At 40.4% G+C, this 23,262-nt stretch overlaps 1 protein-coding gene and 1 long non-coding RNA gene across 4 annotated transcripts in view; one reads left to right on the forward strand and one right to left on the reverse strand.

The window, feature by feature from the left end:
• MYO10 (myosin X) overlaps positions 1-21,778 on the forward strand; it is a 275,484-nt gene extending 253,706 nt beyond the window's left edge. For all 3 annotated transcript variants that reach the window (XM_043540239.1, XM_027829665.3, XM_043540240.1), the window contains exons 31-41: positions 3,746-3,888; positions 4,424-4,618; positions 6,038-6,195; positions 7,401-7,524; positions 9,352-9,649; positions 13,614-13,821; positions 14,517-14,653; positions 15,712-15,832; positions 18,947-19,399; positions 19,842-20,033; positions 20,383-21,778. In XM_043540239.1, coding sequence (XP_043396174.1) covers positions 3,746-3,888; positions 4,424-4,618; positions 6,038-6,195; positions 7,401-7,524; positions 9,352-9,649; positions 13,614-13,821; positions 14,517-14,653; positions 15,712-15,832; positions 18,947-19,399; positions 19,842-20,033; positions 20,383-20,493 — 2,140 coding nt within the window. In that variant the 3' untranslated portion in view covers positions 20,494-21,778. The remainder of the gene's footprint in view (positions 1-3,745; positions 3,889-4,423; positions 4,619-6,037; positions 6,196-7,400; positions 7,525-9,351; positions 9,650-13,613; positions 13,822-14,516; positions 14,654-15,711; positions 15,833-18,946; positions 19,400-19,841; positions 20,034-20,382) is intronic.
• The window catches only part of LOC119565636, a 63,067-nt gene that overhangs the window by 2,024 nt on the left and 37,781 nt on the right, over positions 1-23,262 (reverse strand). Inside the window, exon 5 of the long non-coding RNA XR_005224433.2 lies at positions 6,544-6,662. This is a non-coding gene — a long non-coding RNA (uncharacterized LOC119565636). The remainder of the gene's footprint in view (positions 1-6,543; positions 6,663-23,262) is intronic.

Raw genomic sequence — 23,262 nt, forward strand, 5'->3', positions numbered from 1 at the left:
TTAGTTGTGAACTGAAGCTTTATAAACAAGACTATGCAAGAAAGCAAAAGCCTGAAAATGTGATAGTAGTTAGGTTAAAAAAGTGTTGCTAAGGACACGTCTGGTGTTCATGTCAGCATCCCTGTGGGACCCATCTTAAAAAGAAAAAACTTCTCATCCTCTCAGTTGCTGTGTTAAGAATCACACAGAAATACAATTTCTACATCCCCTAGAAATCAATGATCATAAAAAGAAAAGAATTATTAGGTTATATAGTATCAGGGGGTAGCCATGTTAGTCTGTATCCACAAAAACAATAAGGAGTCCGGTGGCACTAACAGATTTATTTGAGTATAAGCCTTCGTGGGTAAAAACCTCACTTCTTCAGATGCATGGAGTGAAAGTTACAGATGCAGACATAAATATACTGACACATGAAGAGAAGGGAGTTACCTCACAAGTGGAGAACCAGTGCTGACAGGGCCAATTCGATCAGGATGGATGTAGTCCACCCCCAACAATAGATGAGGAGGTGTCAATTCCAGGAGAGGCAAAGCGGCTTCTGTAATGAGCCAGCCACTCCCAGTCCCTATTCAAGCCCAAATTAATGGTGTTAAATTTGCAAATGAATTTCAGTTCTGCTGTTTCTCTTTGAAGTCTGTTCTGAAGTTTTTTTGTTCAAGTATAGCTACTTTCAAATCTGTTATAGAATGTCCAGGAAGATTGAAATGTTCTCCCACTGGCTTTTGTGTGTTACCATTCCTGATGTCCGATTTGTGTCCATTAATTCTTTTACATAGGGACTGTCCAGTTTGGCCAATGTACATGGCAGAGGGGCATTGCTGGCACATGATGGCATATATCACATTAGTAGACATGCAGGTCAATTCTGTTGCCGGTACAGATTGTTCCTTTCAGTACCAGTGTTGAGTGCTTTATCTAATTCAGTTTCAAGGGCCAGATTTAAAAAAATAAAATAAAAAATAAAAAAATCTTCAATTTAGCAGGTGCAAGACACAGAATATATACATCTGCCTGATGTGGGTGATAGGACACTTGTGTCGTCTAATTAGATAGCTGATGGCTGTACTCATAATTGCAGGTTCAAAAGAAAGAGGCTGGGTTGAGATCCCTTTGAACGTTTACTCATAAATATTCTAGAATAGCCTTCCACCACTTTGCTAAGTAGATCTTTTGATGTTATTGATCACCTGCCTGATTGATTGTCCTGCCTTGCCTTTTGCAATTTATTCCTGGGGGAATTCTGCTCCAAAAATTAAAAAATTCTGCACACAATATTTAAAAATTCTGGAAAATTCTGCATATTTTATTTGTCAAAATAACACAGTATAATCATGCCATTTTTAATTATTTGGGGAACTTATTTCAAAATACCTGTCAGCAAGTATCTCTAACAATACAGACAACAAAAAAGATTCAGGAAATGTTTTTTGACAAATAGATTTCTTAGTAGGCATATTAATACAGAACTTTGAGTAATAATTCATTTAAACTACAATACAGAAATGTATTTCCCACACAGCTCAGAAGCAGTGCAAACATTTAAGGGAATCATGGGTAACGGAGGAGCTCAGGGAATGGGAAGTAATTACTGGGAAGGAGCCCGGGAGTGAACCTGGAGGTTTGTTGCGTATGGGTGGGAAAAGTATGGACCGGGGGTTTTTTTTGGGGGGGGGGGGGGAAGAGGGATTGTTAGGGAGTTGGGGAGCCTCCCCCTGCAGATCCTGGCTGACCCCTAGCCTCTCCCATTCAGTCAGGCACCCCGTCCCCATGTGTCTCTGCACCCCCACTCAGCCATCCCCATCCCCCCCATCTCCATGTGGTCCTGCACCTCCTCCCATTCAGCCCCTGGCTCAGTGCTGTCACACCACTCACTCCTGTGCCTCTGTCCCTCCCAATAGCCCTTCTGAACCCTGTCTGTGAACCACCAGCAACCCCATCCATCCTCCCCATATCCTGTGCCTCCTCCCCCTCTGCGGCTGGCTGCACTGGTCTGTGAGCTGGCTGCTGTCTCTTCTGGTGCCACAGCAGCTCCTGGTGAGGGAAAGGTGTAATTGAAGCGCCTCTCTAGCAGAATGTATTATCTATGGGGGACATGAATTCTGTGCATGCACAGTGGTGCAGAATTCCCCCAGGGGTAGCAATTGTGTCCTCCCTTGGTTCTCTTCCCATCTCTTTGACCTTATCTTCAGCCACTCTTTTGGATGTCTGTCCTCTCCAGCTTTCCAGAAGGGTTGTTTCACCGGGCTCTATCCTACACCCTCTTTTCTTCATGCTCTCAACCCTCATCTACTCATCTGGTTTCAACTTCCATCCAATCCCACCTCTCCACCTGTCTCTGATAATGGTTCACCATCAGGTTAAATGTAACATACCCAAAACTTTGAACTGCTGCTCATTCCTCCTGAACTCTCTCTACTCTCATTTTTGTTGCTGTTGAGTTTATACCCTAGGGACCAATTTTGACACAGCCCCAGCCCTTTCAACACATCCAGACAGTGGTCAGATCTTGCCACTTCTTTCTACATAATATTTCCCTGTCTACACAAAGCTAAAACTAGTCTAGGCCCTTTATTCTCTCCCATTTTGACTACTGTAACCTCCTTCTCACTGGCCTTCCTGATACCCGTGTTATCCCCCCTCCAGTCAATATAAAACAGTTGCCTGCAGTCACCCTGATCACTTGTAGGTTCTCTCTCTTTTCCTTGCCCTTCATCTGTCTTTTGGTTTGCACACAGTTTGTTGCAGGGATTATCTTCCTTTGTTTTTGGAAAGTGCCCATCACATCAGGGTGAAAGCCCAGTAGCTATTTTTTGCTGCTCTTCTCTGAATTGTCTCTAAATAATTTTGCCATTAAAATGCCCAGAACTGAGTGTAGTATTCCTAATGTCTTCTCACTAGAACTGCAAAGTGAAAGTCTGTCATCTTCCTTCTTGATACTGATGATCTGCTTATGTATCCCAAAATGGCCTGGGCCCTAATAAAGGCTTTCTGATATAATTCTTGTGAGCTAGTATCTTGGGGAGAAAAAGGGTCTGAAGAGTTCAAAGCGCATGGCTTGTGAAGACAAAAGAGCACAACAGTAGAATCTAATCCATGTAGAGCCACCAAGACAGTCCACTCGTGATATTAGGCAAGCAGGTCAATTTGCTAGTGCTTCAGTGAATCCTGGGGTAGGATTGGATGGAAGCCAGAATCTCATTTAAAAAAGAGACTCTGCTGCCTTAACTGCACTGTATTAAAAATAAAGGGATCTATGTTCACATGCTGCTTCATTATAAATCTTCATAAATTATAGTTGGTTTTAGCTAAAGTAGCTACTGAAGCAAACACTTTAAATGGAGATGACCATGAACTACAAAGGTTGGATCCAGAGCCAAACTTCTTCAAGGTGGTGGTGGGTTTTTTTGTTGGAGTGGGGAAGGGTCTTATGTTGGGCTGATATAAAGATGGGGCAAAGTCTGGATATAAGTTTTCCCAAAGTTCAGGGCTGCATAGACCCAGTATTTGTAACAAACCTATATCTCATTTTAAACAGTCTTTTTAAAAGCTTAACATTTTATAGGCCTGTAGAGTTCTTGAAATAAATGGTGCAGAAGTGAGGAACACTTGCCTGAATATAAAATACAAACAAGAGGGAAGTGTTTATGCTTATGGCAAGTGAGGTAAGTCAGTCATTTAGTTGTGGTGCAAACAGTAGTTATATTTACTGTATGGGTTTTTCCATCTTCGTTTTTTTCCATAGACCCAATTCATTTGTGATCATCACTGCTAATCGTGTTCTCCACTGTAATGCTGACACCCCTGAGGAGATGCACCACTGGATAACACTGCTGCAGAGATCAAAGGGAGATACCAGAGTGGAGGGGCAAGAATTCATAGTGAGGGGTAAGAATTAATGGGACAGCAAACCAGAGGAGTCGAATTGTATAGATAAGTGGTTCCCAAACTGTGGTCTGTGGAGCACTTGGTGGTCTGCAGAGAGCTCGCTGGTCACATGCTGCTGACTTTGTTTCCTGCTGCTAACTCAAGGGATACTACTAAAAACACATTCAGACTTTCTTAATATCACTCTTACAAGTAAACGGTTGCTGTAGCTTCCACAAGGATGTTTTGTGATTTTGAATGGATGGGGAAGTGGTCTATGAGTCAGTCTTTTTAGTAAAATGTGGTCCATACCGTTAAAGTTTGAGAAGCCCCAATATAGGTAATATGTAGTATTTCAACCTCACCTTTTCTTGGGAGTTAATTTGACACTGTTAACTTAAACAAAAGTTATTTAGAAAGAGGACTTGGCAATACTTAGTGATACTTTTATAAATTGTATTCATCATTTTTTTAAAAAGTCTAAGCTGCCAAAAGTTAACCACAGCTTTGCCTAATTCTATGAAAAGCTTTAATTCATGGGGTGTCTATTTAACAGGATGGTTACAGAAAGAAGTAAAAAACAGCCCGAAGATGTCTTCACTAAAGCTGAAGAAGCGCTGGTTTGTCTTAACGCACAACTCTTTGGACTACTACAAGAGTTCAGAGAAGAATGCCCTGAAATTGGGTACCCTAGTCCTGAATAGCCTCTGTTCTGTGGTACCACCTGATGAGAAAATCTTCAAAGAAACAGGTAATTTGTTCATGAGCATTAGGTTTTTCTGTGCACTGAGCTGCACTCCAGCCTACTTGGAAATGCAACACGCATAATAGGAAAATATTTTACATCCATTCTTTGTATTACAGGAATACATATGGGTAAACATAAGGTCAGTGGAGCTTAGGCTTCTAAATCACTGAGATACTTCACAAAATATTTTTCCAGTAGAGACATCTGAATTCATTGGGACAAACTGCAGAGGAGATGTGTAAGGTGGTATAATTCATTCTTTCTAACACTCCTAATACTGCTAAATTAGTGTACAGTAGTTTACACATCAAGGATTTGGAAGAAGGCATAAATTAAGGCAGCCTTCACCCTACTTTCTAGCTTCTCAGCATGTAATTTAGAGCAACTTAGACTCTACCAGTGTTAGTGTTTAAGTAGCTCTACAGAAACAGAGTCAAATTTACACCACCTTCCAAGTCACTTCTAAAAACATTTTCTAAACTCGTTTTCAACTCTGATTCATAAGCTTTCGTGAGCTAGAGCTCACTTCATCAGATGCATTCCTACAGCTCACTTCATCGGATGCATTCGGATGAAGTGAGCTGTAGCTCACAAAAGCTTATGCTCAGATAAATTTGTTAGTCTCTAAGATGCCACAAGTACTCCTTCTCTTTTTGCGAATACAGACTAACAGGGCTGCTACTCTGAAACTCTGATTCAGTCGTTTTCAAATAAGAGGCTCCTTTTTCCTTATTTGAACTGTCCAGTGCAATCTTCACTGTGTACCTACAAAGTGATTTTTGCCACCCAAAGAGAAAATAAGCTTTCTTTAGACTCTCTTTTCTCATGAAAATCCCATATTGGGATGTACGGAAAATAAAGTTTGAATATATACTTGCTTCTCATTGGGACTGAATCAGCAGTGTATTTTTAAGGTGCAAGAAAGCTGCACAGATGAGAACACATTTTGGTTTTACAGAATGAGTAGCCTGTGTGTTAATATCCATGTTTACATAAATAATGCAGGCTATTAAAGGATTTCTTCTATAAGACAATGTTGTCCCAGTATCCTCTTGTACAGCTAGGATGAGACAAGTCTGTCTTTACAATGTGGCTTATGGTCACCTTCCACCTTACCAAGATGATGAAGCCTGTGGAGAGTGCACATGTATGGATCAGGATGGAGTGTTCCATGCTGGCACTGGTTGTCTCGGAGGCTATACCTCCCTAACAGAAATATGGGTGACTGCAGCTTGCTCTATTTTAGACTACTTAGTTGCAGACTTTGGGTTCCAGAGAAGTTGCCAAGGAGACTCCAGTGGAGCAGTTTATCTGTGCCTGACATGCAGTTTGTGTGTTAGTAAAACGCTGACATCTGTTCTTACATCAGAATAAGCATAACCACTAAACATTTTGTGATCATTAATTTTACTGTTGTCATAGGCTACTGGAATGTAACTGTGTATGGACGCAAGCACTGCTACCGTCTCTATACAAAATTGCTCAATGAGGCCACCCGCTGGTCAAGTGCCATCCAGAATGTTACTGACACAAAAGCGCCGATTGATACTCCAACCCAGCAGCTTATTCAAGATATTAAGGTAAAAATAAGCCTCTGAAGGGGGTGACCGCATATACATTTGGAACCTGTCCTGCTCCCTCTATCATGTGACGTGAAAGGAAATAGAAGCCCAATGACCCAATTTCTAAACAATTAGATGCCCAATATAAACCATCTCAGACACACATACACCATCCAGCAGCCAGAGAAATCTCTCCTTTAACTGTTACAAGAGCAAAAGAACATGGGATATATAGCCTGTGGAGGGAAAGAGTCAGGAAAAAGCTACCCTATATGTTTGTTTCCCTTGGAAACCAGTGTAACTTTTGCCCTGTTAACTAATGCACTTTGTGATCCCATTGGAGGGGTTACATGCATGGGCTCTCACCATCTCTCCCTGCGGATCTCTGTTGGTCTCACTTCTGCGGATGATATAGCGGATCTTCGGAAAAGATGAAAACTGCAGGATTCTTCAGAAGGTTTCTAAGGTCCAGGGCTGTCTGGCTACTTTTCACCAGAAAGAGATTAATTAAAAACCTGATCTTTTTGATTGGAAAAAACGTTTTGACATTTTGCAAAAATTTTAGAATGGTATGAAAACAAAACCTATGTGAAATGAAAATAAATTTTGAAAGCTCAAAATTCTTCCAAAAATGGATTTTCCATCCTTTGCACAACTCTTGTGATTAACGCTTTTATTGCACAGACTAAAGTGTGGCTCATTCTGGGCCTCATCTTGGAAGCTGCTGAGCACCCATAACTCCCTTTGATGTCAATGGGAATTGGGAATACCAAGCACCTCTTGTGATCATTACTTATAGTAGTGTGTTTAAGAGAATAGCTGCTTGATCTTGTCTGTCAAACTATGAAAACATGTGGCGAGACATTCTTTAAGTAGGGAAACTGAAGTGTACAGGATTTAGGAGAGTCACCTATAGCATATCCTGCTTTGGGCATCAAAACAAGATGAGAATGCCACTTTGCCATGATACAAGTTTCTACATCTTCAATGTGGAGAAGAATGGCAGGCACTTCTCATATCCGTCTGAAATGATGACTGACCCCCTGAAGAAATAATTCTGCAGGTCAGTTTTTATTGCTGTATCTTTTAGCAACAAGTAATTTTAATAACAGACTTTTTCACATGGTACTGCAGTTGAATAATCTGTTCACACGCATCCATCACTGGATTATCATTCACACTGAACCAGGAATTATACCTTTTTTTTTTTTTAAACCCACCAGGAGAACTGCCTGAACTCTGAGGTTGTTGAACAGATTTATAAGAGAAACCCTATTCTCCGTTACACGCATCATCCACTGCACTCCCCATTACTGCCATTGCCATATGGGGACATCAATCTAAACTGTAAGTTTTTCAGACCTGTAAACTCGCTCTCTCTTTCCCCCAGGTTACCTACTATACCCTAGGGAGCACAACTTTAGTTTCCCATCAGGGGCTCCATAGAAGCCCTGCCTTGTGAAGGCTGCAACAAAGATTAGTTTAGAGATTTAGAGATAGTAAAGATTTAATCCCATCAACCACCCTGGTCACATCTCCTTCCCTGATTATCACTACACACTTTACTGGCTGCATTCAGAGCCCCTCTCTTACTGAGTGGATGCGGGACTGCAGCTGCCTTGAGCCACTACAACCTCCAGTTTAAAACTGTTACATATTTCATCATTTGTGTGGGGAAAACATGGAATCCAATACACATATATTATTTTTGAGGATATTTAAATTGAAAAGTCATTGATATAGATAGATATTGCAAACTTTGATTTAAAAAAACAGGTGTAATAACCATTCCAGCCAAGTCATGGTTTACCTCCAGGTGAGCACCTCATAGACTTTGAACACTGGGACAGAGTCGTTGCATGATTGGTTATGAATTTGATTTCCTTAAAAAGATAAACTTAAATTATTTTGAAACTCTTACTGCCTGTCAAAGAGAGAATCCCACCCCGATCAGGACTGTTCTGTGAAGAAAAGGTGGCAATCATGGGATTAAATCTCAGGCTATCAAATGGCATTTGTGTCAGATTTTCCTCTTGTCTTCTCTAAGACCCAAGTTATACCCTGCTGCTCCATGGATTTCCTGGGAGGGGGGAAGGGGACCTGCAAGGGACCCCCACTGAGTCTTGTGCAGTGGCAGAACACAGGAGCTACAGTCCCTTCACTCTTTTAAGCTGGCTGTGCATGCAGGAAGAGTAAGCTACACCCCTCAAAGGGTGTAGCAGTGGGCATGCTCTAGGAAGACCACTGCCTCCTGAGTAGTGGCGCTGGAACACTTTTAATAGTGGGGGTGCTGAAAGCAGTTTTTACTTTTTATCTCATCCCCTTTACCCCTGTCCACACCCCATCCCCCGGAGCTGGAGCTGGGAGCAGGGCTGTGTCTCTGGGAGGGGGGGAACCCTAATAGGGGTAAGGGGGCCAAGGCTGGGGCCACAGGTGGGGGCAGGCATGGAGCCAGGAGTGGAGTCCTGGGCACGGGACCCCAGGTGTGGGGTTGGGAGCAGGGCCCTGAGCGCAGAGCCCCAGGCACGAGGCCAGTGGCCGGGGAGTGTGGCTGACCTCCAAGACCTGCGCCCTGGGCCGGGGAGTGGAGCCCCGGGCACAGGGCCAGCAGCCGGGGCCCCGCATAAAACCTCGGGGTGCTATGCATCTATGCTCCTGAGGTAAGATTCTTGTCAGAGTTCTCCCTAAGATGATGCAGCTTCACATAGTTCCTAATGCTGGGCTATTTAAAGTTTCATTTGAGCCCCAAGTTATTTTCCATAATGACAACACGTAAAGAAAAGTCAGTCACTCACCACTCATAAAATAGACTGCTACCTATCTTGCCAGTGGGATTAAGCCTAACTGTGAATCAAACATAAAGATTACTCAGGGTGCAGGGAGTGGGTAGCTGGGAGCTGTGTGCACATGGGGTAGCTCAAGGTGCAGAGAGGGGAAAGCTGGGGCTGTGTGCACACGGGGTGGCTGTGGGTGCAAGGAGTGGGGTGGCTAGGGGCTGTGTGCAGGCAGGGGGGTAGCTCAGCATCCAGAGAGGGAGTAGTTGGGGCTCGGGGTCGGGTTTCAGCCACAGGGCCCCGCAGCCCGCTTGAAAGGGCTCATGGACTGCAGTTGAGAACCGCTGAGCTAGAGCATCTCTTTTATAAGACCTTCCTATGTCTTACTCACTTCTTGTAGTGCTGAAAGACAAAGGCTACACAACTCTCCAGGATGAAGCCATCAAGATATTTAATTCTCTGCAGCAGCTAGAGTCTATGTCTGATCCCATACCTATAATCCAGGGTATCCTTCAGACAGGGCATGATTTACGACCCCTTCGAGATGAGCTCTACTGTCAGCTCATCAAACAGACTAACAAAGTGCCTAACCCAGGGAGTGTGGGGAATCTCTATAGCTGGCAGATACTCACATGCATGAGTTCCACCTTCCTGCCCAGCCGGGGTATCCTCAAGTATCTGAAATTCCATCTCAAAAGGTAAGAGGCTACAAATACTTAGGATATAAAAATATAGTTTTCAGCTCTTTTTCTTCACTTTGTCTCCTCTCCTTGTAATTTTTCGTAACAGTTTCCAATAAATAGGAATCTTTGGGGGAAGGGTTTAGGAATCCCTTGAAGTGTACCAAGTATTTCAACCACTGAATCTAAAATTTAGAGGAAAAGTAATCAAATTCATTTAAAATTTACATGGAATAATTTTAATAGACTTCAATGGTATCTTTTGAAGAATTGGTTAGGACCTTATTCCTGCAAAAACTTACTCATGCGCTTAGCTTTATGCACAGTGCATAGTACTTTTTAAGTGAATGGCACTAATGACAACACCTAAAGTAAAGGAAATGCACAAGTCTTTGCAGGATCAGGCCCTTCTTTTTGTAAACGGGCCCAGATCTTGCATTGACTGTAAAAACTCTTTACCTACAGAAGTAGTCTTAATGGTTTAGAGCAGGACTCCTGGGTCCTACTCCTGGCTCTCCCACCAACTTGTGCAAGTCACTTCACCTACTTATGCCAGTGTTTAGTGAGACAAGATAACTGTGTTATGATGCTTAAAGAGATATTATGTTAAAATAAATATTTTTAAAAACCTCTCTTTTTTGCCATTTAAAGTGTTACTAATTAACTTTACTATTAAAAAGGAAACTGTTTTTAAAATTGATTCCCCTCCCCCCCCCACCCCCCAATTTTTGTTGTCTACTTCATTTAGACAATGAAATAGATTAGTCAGTTTCACTCTGGATTATAGGATCATTAGGTTCCCTTTTGGCCCTTATATAGAAGAAGGGTACAAAGTGTCTGGGTCACTGGGAAAGTTATTCCTTTAAAAATAAACAATTTCTGTTGGAATTTAAGTCATGTCAACATTTCTATTGATGTTTGTATTGGTACAAAATCATTTTTTACAAAACCAAAGTTCTGCACCTGAATTATTTGTGTTGCTTTTAATTGCAAGTGTTCCTTTAGTGTTTGGGAAGCATTTTGAGATCACTGGCTGAAAGGTACGAATGCAAATTTATTATTTAAAAACAGTAGTCACCGACTTTGAGCTTATGTTGGATTGGCAGAATTGGAATTTTGACAGAAATGGATGGGGTTTTTTAAGCATTTTTCACAATATTTTAAATTTTCATAGTTGCACAAAATTATGGGTTTAAAGTTTTTTGTGTTTTTCTGATTTGTATCATTTTTAATCTTCACAGTTGTGGGAAATTATGCGGGGGTCAGATAATTATTTAATGACAGTAGGTGTTAAGATTAAAAAAAGCTAAAGCTTTATAACTTTATAACAAAGCATCACCATAATATGTCAAAATATACAAAGTAAATAGTGTTAAGTCAAACTAAGACATTATTAAGCAGCATTTTTTTCTTTGCCTAGCTGTAAAACTTTTGATTATAGATGGAAATGTTTTTTGCCAGTGTGTGTGTGTGTGTAATGAAATTAGGGAGACGAGGTGGGTGAGGTAATATCTTTTATTGGACCAACATCTGTTGGTGAAAGAGAAGTTTTTAAGCTTACACAGAGCTTTTCTTCAGGTCTGGGAAAGGTATTCAGGCTTTGTCTACACTAACCCTTTTGACAGCAAAACTTCTGTCAGTCAGGGGTGTGAAAAAAAACACACACCCCTGACCAACGTAAGTTTCACTGACAAAAGCGCTGGTGTGCACAGCACTATGTCGGCAGGAGACGCTCTCCCACTGACATAGCTACTGCCGTTTGGTGGGGGTGGTTTAATTATTCCAGCAGGAGAGCTCTCTCCCACCGGCATAGAGCAGTTACACAAGAGACCTTACAAGCAGCACATCTGCAGTGGTACAGATGTGCCACTATAAGGTCTGTAGTGTAGACATAGCCTTAGGCCTGGGCTATACTTGCAGGGGGGAGGGGGGGGGTTCGAACTAAGATACGCGACTTCAGCTATGCTATTCGCTTACTCCTCCTGCCGAGGTGGAGTACAGGTGTCGATTCGGGGATCGATTAATCACGTCTAGATGAGACGTGATAAATTGATCCCCAATAAATCGATCACTACCCGCTGATCCGGCAGGTAGTGAAGACGTATCCTTAGAGTGTCACAGCTAAATACAAGGTGGAACAGATCATTTAGCATAAGGAGTTAACACACATTGTAAGACATCATTCAGGGTGAAGAAGTCAGTTAACACCTTTGCAGTGATGAGACAAAAATGGGAGGTTGGGAGGGGGGTTATTGGCTTACAGGTTGTTGTAATAAGCCATGAATCCAGTGTTTTTATTATGTCCATGATTTTTAGAGTTTAGCAAAGTTATGAATATAAGTTTCCTTTCCTAGACCTGAAGAAGAGCTCTGTGTAAGCTCAAAAGCTTGTCTCTTTCACCAACAGAAATTAGTTCATTAAAAGTTATTACCTCACCTTCTTGTCTCTCTAACATCCTGGGACCAACATGGCTACAACATTGTAAACAACTATGGTGAAACTGACGTTTACTGATAAAAATGTAATCCTTCTACGCCTATCTCTCTCTCTCTCTCTATATATATATATAAAATCAAGAACAAATCTTTAAAAATTGTTTGACATAGAATTGAGCAACCACAGGTATGTCCATGTTTCAGACTTTTGTGCTATATTGCTGCACGTTTAAAGGAAATCAGATTAGTTCCTGAATCCAAGCTATTTTATAACACAAGCTAAAACCTCCAGTTTTCTTAAAACAATCATCTGAATCTGTGTTTGATGTAATTTTTTCCTTTGTAGGTCGGTTGTAAAATATCAGTGCATAAGAATACCACAGTATAGTTGTAATCCTATAAACAGTACTTCCATATGCCCATGGGTATGTCTACACTGCAGCTGGAGGAGTAACTTTCAGCTCATGTAGATTTACATACATTCGCTTCGATTGAGCTAGCATGCTAAAAATGGCAGGGTAGTCCTGGGAGGTTAGGTACCTAGGGTCTCAGATGTCGGGCAGCTAGCCTCTCCCACCACCCTTGCAGGCGCTACTTTTCCGCTATTTTTAGCACAGTAGCTCAAATCAAATCTACCAAACGTACATCTGCCCAAGCTGGAAATTGCATCTCCAATATATAGACATACCCTCTGATTCGGGGATCTCGTAGCCCTTTTCACACGCCAATGAATTAAGCCTCACAATGCCCCTGTGAGGAAGGCGGTATTAAATCTGTTTTACAGATGGGCAGAGCATGGAATCTCTCTGTGCTGCAAGTTGTCTAGGGGTACCAAGGGCCGGACTCTGCATTCAGGTCCATTGATTTACTTGTGTGAGTATCTACTCACCAACATGAGTAACTGTTATACAGTATAACCCAGTCAAGAGGCGACACCAGGAGTCCTGACCCTAACTGCTCTAGCTGGTAAACTACACTCCCTCCCTACCGCCACTATGGCAACATTGAATAGTCAGGACACATTTTGTTGGGCTTTTTTCTTGCTTTTGGTTCTTTTTGGAGGGAAAAAACATTCTGAGCAAAACCAGAACGTATTAAGGCTATGTCTTCACTGTCAAAAAGGTTTGGCTTTACAGTGAGATAACTAACATGATTGTTACCTTGCTGTGAAGTCCTAGTGGAAACAAAGCACCTGTAGTTTTTATTATGAGGGAACTGGGCAAGATCAACACTAATGCCCTCCTTTACCCTCCACTCGGGCAATGGTTGATCTCACCTAACTTTTCCTCATGATGTAAACTATAGTGCTTGGTCACCACTAGGATTTTACATCAGGATAGCTAACATGCATCTGTTGTCATGCAGATTTTTTTTAGCAGTGAAGACAAGCTTCAGTGTGTCAGTACACAGCTGTGCTGACTTGTACTAAGCACTGGAGCACTTTGTGTATCACCTCCTCAGTGTCATTTAGTCAAGGAGTCCCTGGGGCTCCCCTCAAATCTTCCATTTTATCAGCAGGTGATTTAAGTTCAGTGTTTGTCACACAGGGCTCGTGACCAGTTTCCAGGAACGGAAATGGAAAAGTATGCCCTCTTCACTTACGAATCTCTCAAAAAAACCAAATGCAGAGAATTTGTGCCGTCGCGGGATGAAATAGAAGCCCTGATCAGAAGACAAGAAATGACATCTACAGTTTATTGCCATGGTGGTGGCTCCTGTAAAATCACAATCAACTCCCATACCACAGCTGGAGAGGTGAGAAGAGGTAGTGACAGAGCAGGGCCTCGTGGGGATAAGTGTTAAATCTTGTGGACGCTACCATTTTAGCCATTAATTCTCACTGAAACTCTGGAGGTGCTGAGGAGTTTTGGGCTCCACATTGGGCCCAGATGATGGAGATTATCAGCATCTCTGTTCAGCGGAGGTGAAATTTCAAAGTTCGTGCAAGGAGACACTGATGAAACCTCTGCTTAGGAAACTATCTTTTCACTGGAAAGCCTTGGTGACCATTGATCTGTATCAAATCTGGTTTTGGGAAAGATACCTAGCAAGAATGTGGCGAAGTAACCCTGGTATTATCCAGACTTCATAGGAGTTATTCCACTATACCCAGGTGTAGATGAGAGCATATTTGTCCCCATTCCTGGAAAACTTACTTCAGACATTTGAGTTTGGGAAATTGGGGAGTTAAAACTGAAACTATTTTACATCGTTAACTGTTGTATGCTGCCATGTACTTGCACAATTCAATAATGTCTATCGCAAAAGGAGGCGCAATTGAAAATAGATAAGTATTTGGACAAAACCATTGTTAAATCATTCTAGACAGTAGTGTGGCCACTTGTTTGCCCTAAAATGACTCCTACCTTGTCTAATTTTCCTTAGACTTAATTACCCTCTAAGGTACTAACTTTTTTGTTATGGTTTTGTTGGTGTGCTTTTTTCATTAGGTTGTTGAAAAGTTAATTCGAGGCTTAGCCATGGAGGATAGCAGAAATATGTTTGCCTTGTTTGAATACAATGGAACTACTGATAAAGCAATTGAAAGCAGGACTATTGTGGCTGATATCTTGGCAAAGTTTGAAAAGTGAGTCTCTTTCTCTGTGCTAATAAGCAGCAATTAAAAAAGAAAACTTCCTAACATCAGCAGTATGCTCAATTCTCCCTTTCTTTAGACTTGTTAGTGGTGAGGCAGCATATACAACTACATTCCACATACTGCTATTTCTGAAACACAGCATCTTTTTCAGAATGATTAATGAAGTGCTTGTAAACTTGATTTCCTCAATCTCATGACAATGAAATACATATTTTCCATCATGGTGGGTTTTGCATTCTGTTGTTTCTCTCTCTTTGTCTCCCCACCTCCCATTCTCCTCCCGCCTCCAACCCTGGTTATGTCTATGCTAGCCTTTTCTTCTCTAAAATTTCCCACCATTACCAGCAGCTCCATGGGTGGGAGCAGTGCCAGAAGCAACAATATAAACAGGATTCCACGCAGTCACTGCTATTTGAACCACTGTCATTTTACCTTGCTTAGAGCATATGTACATGGCATGATGCTTAAGACACTAGTGCTCCAAACTATTCCTACTGCCAATGATCGCAATGGTGGGAGATTTTAGGAAAAAATCCCTAGTGTAATTCAATGCTTAAATCCATATTTCTCTCCTTTTCTCTCATCTAAGGCTACTGTGCTCCGTGTTCAAAAATATTTGTAGCACCTCCTCCAGAGATTCCCTACCTTTCAGTTGTCATTAGCCAATTAGACTCTCTGATATCATTGGTGCTTTTGTCTCATTACACATTGTTCAAAATTTTGTTCATTGGATTATTGATGGTTTGTGGTGGAAACAGTTGCCTCAAATCAGAAGCAATATTTGTAATCGTCTTTTTGTAACCGATTTACAGTCATGAGCAAAGTCATCCTTTAAAGCAAATTCAAAATACTGGGCCAAATTCTTGATCTGTTACTCTGGTGTAACTCTAGAATAACTCCACCAATGTCAACAAAATTACTCCAGGTTTACACTGAATATAACGCAGAGTAGAATTTCGTTGCTGTCTTGTGTGGAATCCTCAATGTTTTGTCAATTTAGAAGATAGTTCTGGTCACTGATGTCTCTTCCAAACTTCTGTTTCTAGGCTTGCTGCCACTTCAGAAGCTGGGGACATGCCATGGAAGTTCTACTTCAAACTTTACTGCTTCCTGGACACAGAAAATGTGCCAAAAGACAGTGTGGAATTTGCATTTATGTTTGAGCAGGTAAAGAATGGGGGAAAGGAGATTTATTTTCTTTTGGAGGGACGAGGAGGACAGGAGATCAAGGCAATAGAAACAAATGCTTAACATGCCAGATGGGAAAGGACTGTGCATTCCCAGAGAAGACTGCTCAGAACAGGAGGCTTTCCATATTAAGTTTTAGGGCTAAATTCAGAGATGAGTCTAAGATAGTGCAGTTTACACATTGTTTCCCCCACCCACCCTTTGCTTGTATACTGCAGCAGTTTAGACTACTTTGCCCACTCCTAGTCTCTCACTGGTACCATTATGTTACCTACACCCTCCCTTACACATAACATTTGAATTTGGCTCACTGCATCTAAAATAGAATTATTTACACACCTAGAGTTCAGAAGAGAAGGATATAATAGGAAACGCGATTGGTAAGAGCTATAAACATACTGGTCAAAATAATCTCTTTGTCCTTGCTATAAATGTAAGTCTTCCAGCTTCTCAGTATGCAAGTCACTCTAGTTTAGACACCTTTGGATTCCCTTAGTCTACACTTATTTTGTACATTTAATCTGAAGAAATAATAAATATTTGGAACCAAGTCCTCAGATGGTGTAAACTGGGTAGCTCCATTTACTTCAATGGAGCTACACCAGTTTACAACAGCTGAGGACCACCTGGGTCTTCATGATCACTTACAACCCCTTATGCTTCACCTCTGAATTTTGCCCTAAGTTTTATGACCTTTTTTCTTCCTAAATCCCCTTATTGTTCAGTCGAAATCATAACGCAATCCCCCAGGGATGGGAACCTGGATGTGCATCCATATATGCTCTTAAGTAGGAACAAGAAATATAAAAGGTAAATAGAAAAGGGAACAATGAGTTTCCACAGAAATACATAAGGGTTGGCTTTGGGTTTTTTTGTTTGTTTTTTTTAAACACCAAGACTTATACTGGCAACTGAAGACAGCTAATAGCTCTTCAATTTTTCAGCAGTAGATTAGAGTTTAATAAGCTTGGTAATAGGCAGTCTGGCTCCCCCAGTACCCATCAGATCACTGTGATAAGTAATGAATGTGCTGTACTCACCCTACAATGGGGTTTATTATTGCAAAAGGACAAAACTGGTAATAAACGAAATGGGTTTGTGGGTGTAGATTAATCTTAAAATAAATATTGACAGGAAATAGTTTGTTTTTCTTGATAACAAGCCCTCTATTATGCCAGCAAAGATTCTCACTCTTGGGATTTATTATTGCAGAATGTTTTAGCTGTTGATTCATTTTGTGCCACATTGTGAAGGTCTAAGGAAAGCCCTTCAGTAAGCTGTCATCTTCTCTGTCTAGTGACCACTTTAAAATGTCCCCAGGGCTTCCCGTATAAGTATGTTTGGTTTGACCTTTTGTTTCTTCTGTTGACCTAGCATGGTTTACAGTAGCTAGGTCAACTTAACTTTTTAGTTAAGACCTGGCTTAAGTAGCCACATTATAGACACAGTCCTTCTGGTCTACCTTGGGGGCTCCCTTCAGAGCTCCTTAATTACTACTCCTTTTGTTTACTCCACTGTCAGCACAGATCTCAGAGGCTGAACCAGCTACCACTGCAGTACTCAAAGCCCCTGCCAGTCTAGAGAGAGATTATTAGGCATTGAACAGCCAAGCGGTTTTTTTATATGAAACTTGAACAGAATCATTAAGAAAATCCTTTAGATAATATAACCTAGAAGAGTTGTGGAGCACTGAAGTGCTGTCTTCTGAAAATCACATTGTGGTAGTGATCTGAACTGCAGACAGGTGCTTGCAGAGTTTGCAATTAAAATGAGTGCAATTATATGAAGGCAATTTCTTCAGAGAATCTGCCTCTTCACTGTCTTATGGCAACTATTAGCACACCATGGTCACTCAAGCACTCTGTGTATATTGATAGGAACAATAGTAATCCAGCTAGACAGCATAGAGCATTCAATCTCGAAAATGAATTTTATGGATATATCTTAAGGATGTGATTGTGATGTGAGTTCAGCCATGCTGCTCCCATTTTTATCCACTGCATGGGTTTGCTGCCAAGTAATTGGTATTATTTTATCAGTTAAAAATCAGTGTCTCCAGTTTTGAATTTTTGTGTCTCTAAACCTATGAACGGTTTTAACATCTAAAGTTAACCCTTACACTGAAGACAGTTTGACACTAAGGTGCTCCTTCACTACTTAACTCTGCTGCACACGTGCACACACACAGCCTCAATCCAACTATCCATCTCTTTCCCTCCCCTCTTTTCCCCCAGTACACCCGGTTAGACAATCATGTTTTTCTCCCTCCCCTCCACGGAAAATTTGACACCCCCCCCCCCCAAAACAAACAAACAAACAAAAAAAACCCCCACAAACACTTATCAAAAATTTTCCACAGAAAAAATTGACTTTTCAGAGGGGGGGGGACTGAAAACTTTTGGCTGAAAATTTCAATTCAGAAATGCGCAATGAGTTGTAGTTTGGCTTCCTCTTGCCCTTGCTCCTTTATGGGCTGGACTACATCTCTCACAATGCACGATGATCTCTCTTTTTGATGAGTTAGTACAGTGCATCATCATCATGGAAGATCTAGTCCAGCTGGGCAGCCCGACACATAGAGGGGAACCGGGACATGAGTCACTTGAACTATAACTCCCATAAGGCACCATAGCAGCATTTCCAAACTGAAAGTTTGATTTGTTGATGGTCAACATTTTCCACAAAAAGCAGACACTTGTCACAAATTTCATTTTGTCAAAAAAAAGTTTTCTTGTCAAACTGGCTGATGGAAATTTTTCAACAAGCCCTGTAATCCAGACTAGTTTCTTCTCCCCAATTTCTGCCTCTGCTACTGCTGCCTGGTTCCCTCTCTGACCCCAGTATATTCCCCACTGACCCCTTGCTGTTCTTGGCTTAATAATCCAATTAAGAGGGCACATTGAGATACTTCCCACTCACGATTCCTGACCTACCCTGCCTCTCTTGTCTGCTAGAGACAGTCTCTCAAATCCCGACACTAGCTGTCTATACCTACTCCTAAGAAAAAGCCAGTTTGCAAATATTATTTAGTTTCTAAAGAGTTGAGTCCTACTATCCGTGCGTAAAGCTAGCGTTCTTCTTACTTCCCATTAGGCTCATGAGGCAGTGATTAAAGGACACTACCCTGCTCCTGAAGAAACCCTCCAGGTCCTTGCTGCCTTGCGACTCCAATATCTACAAGGAGACTACATTCTGCATACCACCATGCCAGAAATAGAAGAAGTCTATCCCTTACAAAGACTGAAGTCTCGTATTACACAGTCTACTAAAATGTTTACCCCAGTAGACAGGATTGAGAGGAAGCGAGCCAGTTTTCTTGAAGGAACGCTGAGGAGGAGTTTCCGCAGTGGCTCCATCAGCAAACAGAAGATGGAGGAGGAGCAGATGTTGGATATGTGGATCAAAGAGGAAGTCTCAGCTGCAAGGACTAGTGTTATCGACAAGTGGAAAAAACTGCAGGGAATGAACCAGGAACAGGCTATGGCCAAGTACATGTATTTGATTAAGGAGTGGCCTGGCTATGGGTCAACACTCTTTGATGTGGAGGTGAGCAAGACATACTAAGCATTGTCAGTGACCCATTGGTGAGTTGCTACTATTCTAGACAATGAGCTCGATACCAAAGTGTCCTCACTGAACGTAACAATATATTATTTCAATGAATATTGCTATCTTTCTCTTGGAGGAGAGAAGGCTGCCATAATATGGAGTATTTAGTTAAAAGGCACTCTAGTTATAATATAATGCCCAATGTAGACATTTATATTTGTCTATTAATGAACCATAATATTTTTCTACAAGATCAAATAACTGCCTCCCATAAAAAAAAATTGGCAGGATGGAGAATAGAAAATATTGTACAGAATGTTGTATTACCTTTATTTGAACTTTGATTTAGGGTGCATAGAAGACGACCTCAGCACTAAGTGGTGGTGTTTTTTTTCCCCAAGTTTTCCTGAATGTTCATTTATACTCTTTCCTTCACTAGTGTAAAGAAGGGGGCTTCCCACAAGAACTCTGGTTGGGAGTCAGTGCTGATGCAGTTTCTGTCTACAAGCGTGGAGAAGGCAGGCCTTTAGAAGTGTTCCAATATGAACATATTTTGTCCTTTGGGGCACCACTTGCCAACACCTACAAGATTGTGGTGGATGAGAGAGAACTGCTTTTTGAGACCAGTAAGGTAAGTAAAGAGCAAGAGGAATTTTTAATATGCTCTTCTTGTTAATTTCATCTCTTATTAACTAGCACTCTTTTTCCAGGTAATACTTTTAGCTTAGTTTTTAAAGGTTTAAATATAATTTTGTAGATTTTGCATCTAAAACATACTGATTTTTAACAATAGTCAAAGTAGAGTAGAGGCAAAACAGAAATAGGGTAGAAACTACTAAGTTTCTAAGTATTTGTGTTAACTAACAGTAAGGGGTTTTTTGTAAGTGGTTAGATAATGGAAGTCATACTGCTATTTTATGTGCCGAGATGCATTATTATATCACATTAAAAGGTTTGAGTTATTTTTACTCTCTTGGCAGGTGGTTGACATCGCAAAACTGATGAAAGCTTATATCAGTATGATTGTGAAAAAACGTTACAGCACCTCTCGATCAGTGAGTAGCCACGGGAGTCAAAGCAGCTCCAGGTGAAAACAGAACCAGTCTCACTGTGCCATTACTATCAAAAGATATCACTGCTGGCCTGAAAATACTGATCAAATTTGTCAACAAGCTACCCAAGAAACAGAATTTTGGGGGAATCAAAGTTTTTTTTTCAGGTGGCCTCTGTAAAATATCAACTTAAATAGCCAAACGTTTAGTATATGACTAACATTCTTCAAAATTTCCAAAGCTTTTTTACCTTTAGTTGACATACTGTATGCCTTAATACAAGCAGTAAGAAGTGCCTTAAGACATTAAAACCATCTTGCATATACATAAATTGTGGTGTTGAGCGGGATGTGCTTTTTCCCCCTGTTCAGAATACTAAGAAAAGATGGAAGAGGAGGAGTTAATTCATCCATAATGCACTAACCTACTGGCCTGATCCATGTGTGGGGGAGAAAGTATTTTTGTCGGAACGCTGCTGGCAGCCTTCCTTATGGACTTAGTTAACAGTGTGTTTTGTTTTCATGGATGCATGCTTCTGTGTGCATGCATATGACCTATGTAGATTCTAATTTTATTCCATATTTCACAAGCATTTAAAGCAAAGGGAATAATGATGTGCAATGATGTAAACAGTCTTTCTGTAAATTATAATAGTCCAGAGAGTTATAGCTGTTTCAATTTTACAGTTACTTTTATAAGCCAGTTTTATTAACAAATCAAAATCTGGGACTTTCATATCTTTTTGATTTACTATTACAAATGCATTTTACGACATACGTCGCAAGTCTGCATTCTGTATGTGCTGTATTATAAATAGATATGTAGCTGAGCAACTATTTATAAACTGCTCTAATAAGGAAATGCAGTTACAATATTCTTTAATTTGTTTCAATTTAAAATTTTAAATATTAAACATTTCTTATAAAGATGCTATTCTTATAAAACTCTGATTGGATGCTCCAAAATAAACCAATCAGAAAAGGTCAGAACCCTTCAAAGTAGAAATTAAACAGGAGAAAAATTATATATAGTTAAACTATTGTATTGTTATAAATGCCTCTCAATATTTTACCCTGCTGCCTAATGATGGTTCTTGACAAAGCACCTGTAAATAAGTCAGTGCTATCAGCCACTAGTAAAGCTGATTTGGGACTTTTATTTTTGTATGGAAAAGTTGTAATATAAAGGTAAAACTTGAATTGATAATGTCTTTTGTCCATAGCAATAAATATATAAACATGTACTAGCCCTTATTGACGACCTCAGCCTTTAAGAAATATTGATTATTTGCTCAAAGAAAGTCCAGCAATAAAAGATCCTAGTTAACATACTTATTTCCCATTTTTATTGAATCTGGTTTCTAGAAAAACACTAGTAGTCTTCCAACTGTTTTGGCACAAGAATATGAATACATTTCAAACTAGAGTTGCTTTTACATTTGTGATGGTATTTGTGTTTTACATCGAGTAAAGAAAAGTATAGCAATATATAAATGCTTCTAATATATCCAGCTTCCAAAAGCCCAAACTACCTGCTTGGTAAGAAGCTTCATGAATTACAACAAAAATTGGTATTCTACAAACAATCCACAAATAGCTAAAGATATGGGTGCAGCCTGGGGAAATGTGGGAGGAATCAGGGAAATGCTAAAGCATGAGAATTGTTGAGTTCTTCTTGTACAATGTAAAATCTCTCTGGAAACAATGCAGTTAAACACAAGAACTTTCACTTGTGCTGCCCTAGCAATCAATAACTTAATCAGCAACCAGACATACCCTAGGGGTGAACAGCATACATTACAGCAACTTTGAGCATACACAAGCATGACAAATGTGTGACCAAGAGAGGTCTTCATCACAAGCTGCACGGGGCTTGAAAAAAAGCTTGCCACAAACAGTAGCCCCTCTTTCTCTGCAGCAGGTATATGTAGCTACTTATAGGGCCCTATGAAATCCATTTTATTATTGTGGATTTTCTGATTTTGTTTTTTCCATTAAAAAAATTCCATCTTTATGGTTTGTTAATCAAAATTGTTTGATACATTAACAGTTAAGTAGCCTTACTATAAATGCATAAAAATGTTCAGAATTGGACTGCAATGGGAAAAACTAAATTGAAGCGTTTATTTTTGTAAAATAAAACAAAATATCCTGCAGATATACAGTACAAGGTAAAGGTAACACATTTTAAATCACTTTTTAAAGTAGCATTTGGTAATATGACCAAAGTGACATTGCTGAACAGTAACACAAGAAGGCCCCAGAAGTAAGAGTCTCTTACAGTATCAATTTAACTGAATTCATATTTGAATAATTAACAAAATAAAAAATGCACTAAACATAAAATAATCCATCCTTGCAGCAGACACATTGTTGCCATTTTAAATTAAACTCAGTACTTTGAAGGAATGCTTATATTAATTTCAGATTTGATTAAATAATTTCAACCTATTAAATCAACAGTTTATTGCTGAGTAGAATTACAAATTGACAAACAGTCATTATTTTAGACATCTCCCTTGTGGTAATTTATGGCTAGCCTTTTAGTGTTTTTCTCAGAAAGCGATTCCCTCTTCTCTGTAAGTAGATTTTTTATATTAAAGCTTCTCTTTGTGTCTACAGAGCTTACAGGGAAGAAGATGTAAGGTAGGACAACCTCTGCTCCTTTAGGCATTCGTCTCTTCATATCACACACATACACATTCTGGTTTTATGGGTGTACGTGTATCTTTGAGGCGTGTGACACTGATACCACATAAAGGAGCGTGAAGAGGTTCTTTCAGATGAACCTGTGCTCCCTTGAGCACTG

This window comes from Chelonia mydas, chromosome 2 (assembly GCF_015237465.2).
Source record: "Chelonia mydas isolate rCheMyd1 chromosome 2, rCheMyd1.pri.v2, whole genome shotgun sequence".
Taxonomy (NCBI): domain Eukaryota; kingdom Metazoa; phylum Chordata; order Testudines; family Cheloniidae; genus Chelonia; species Chelonia mydas.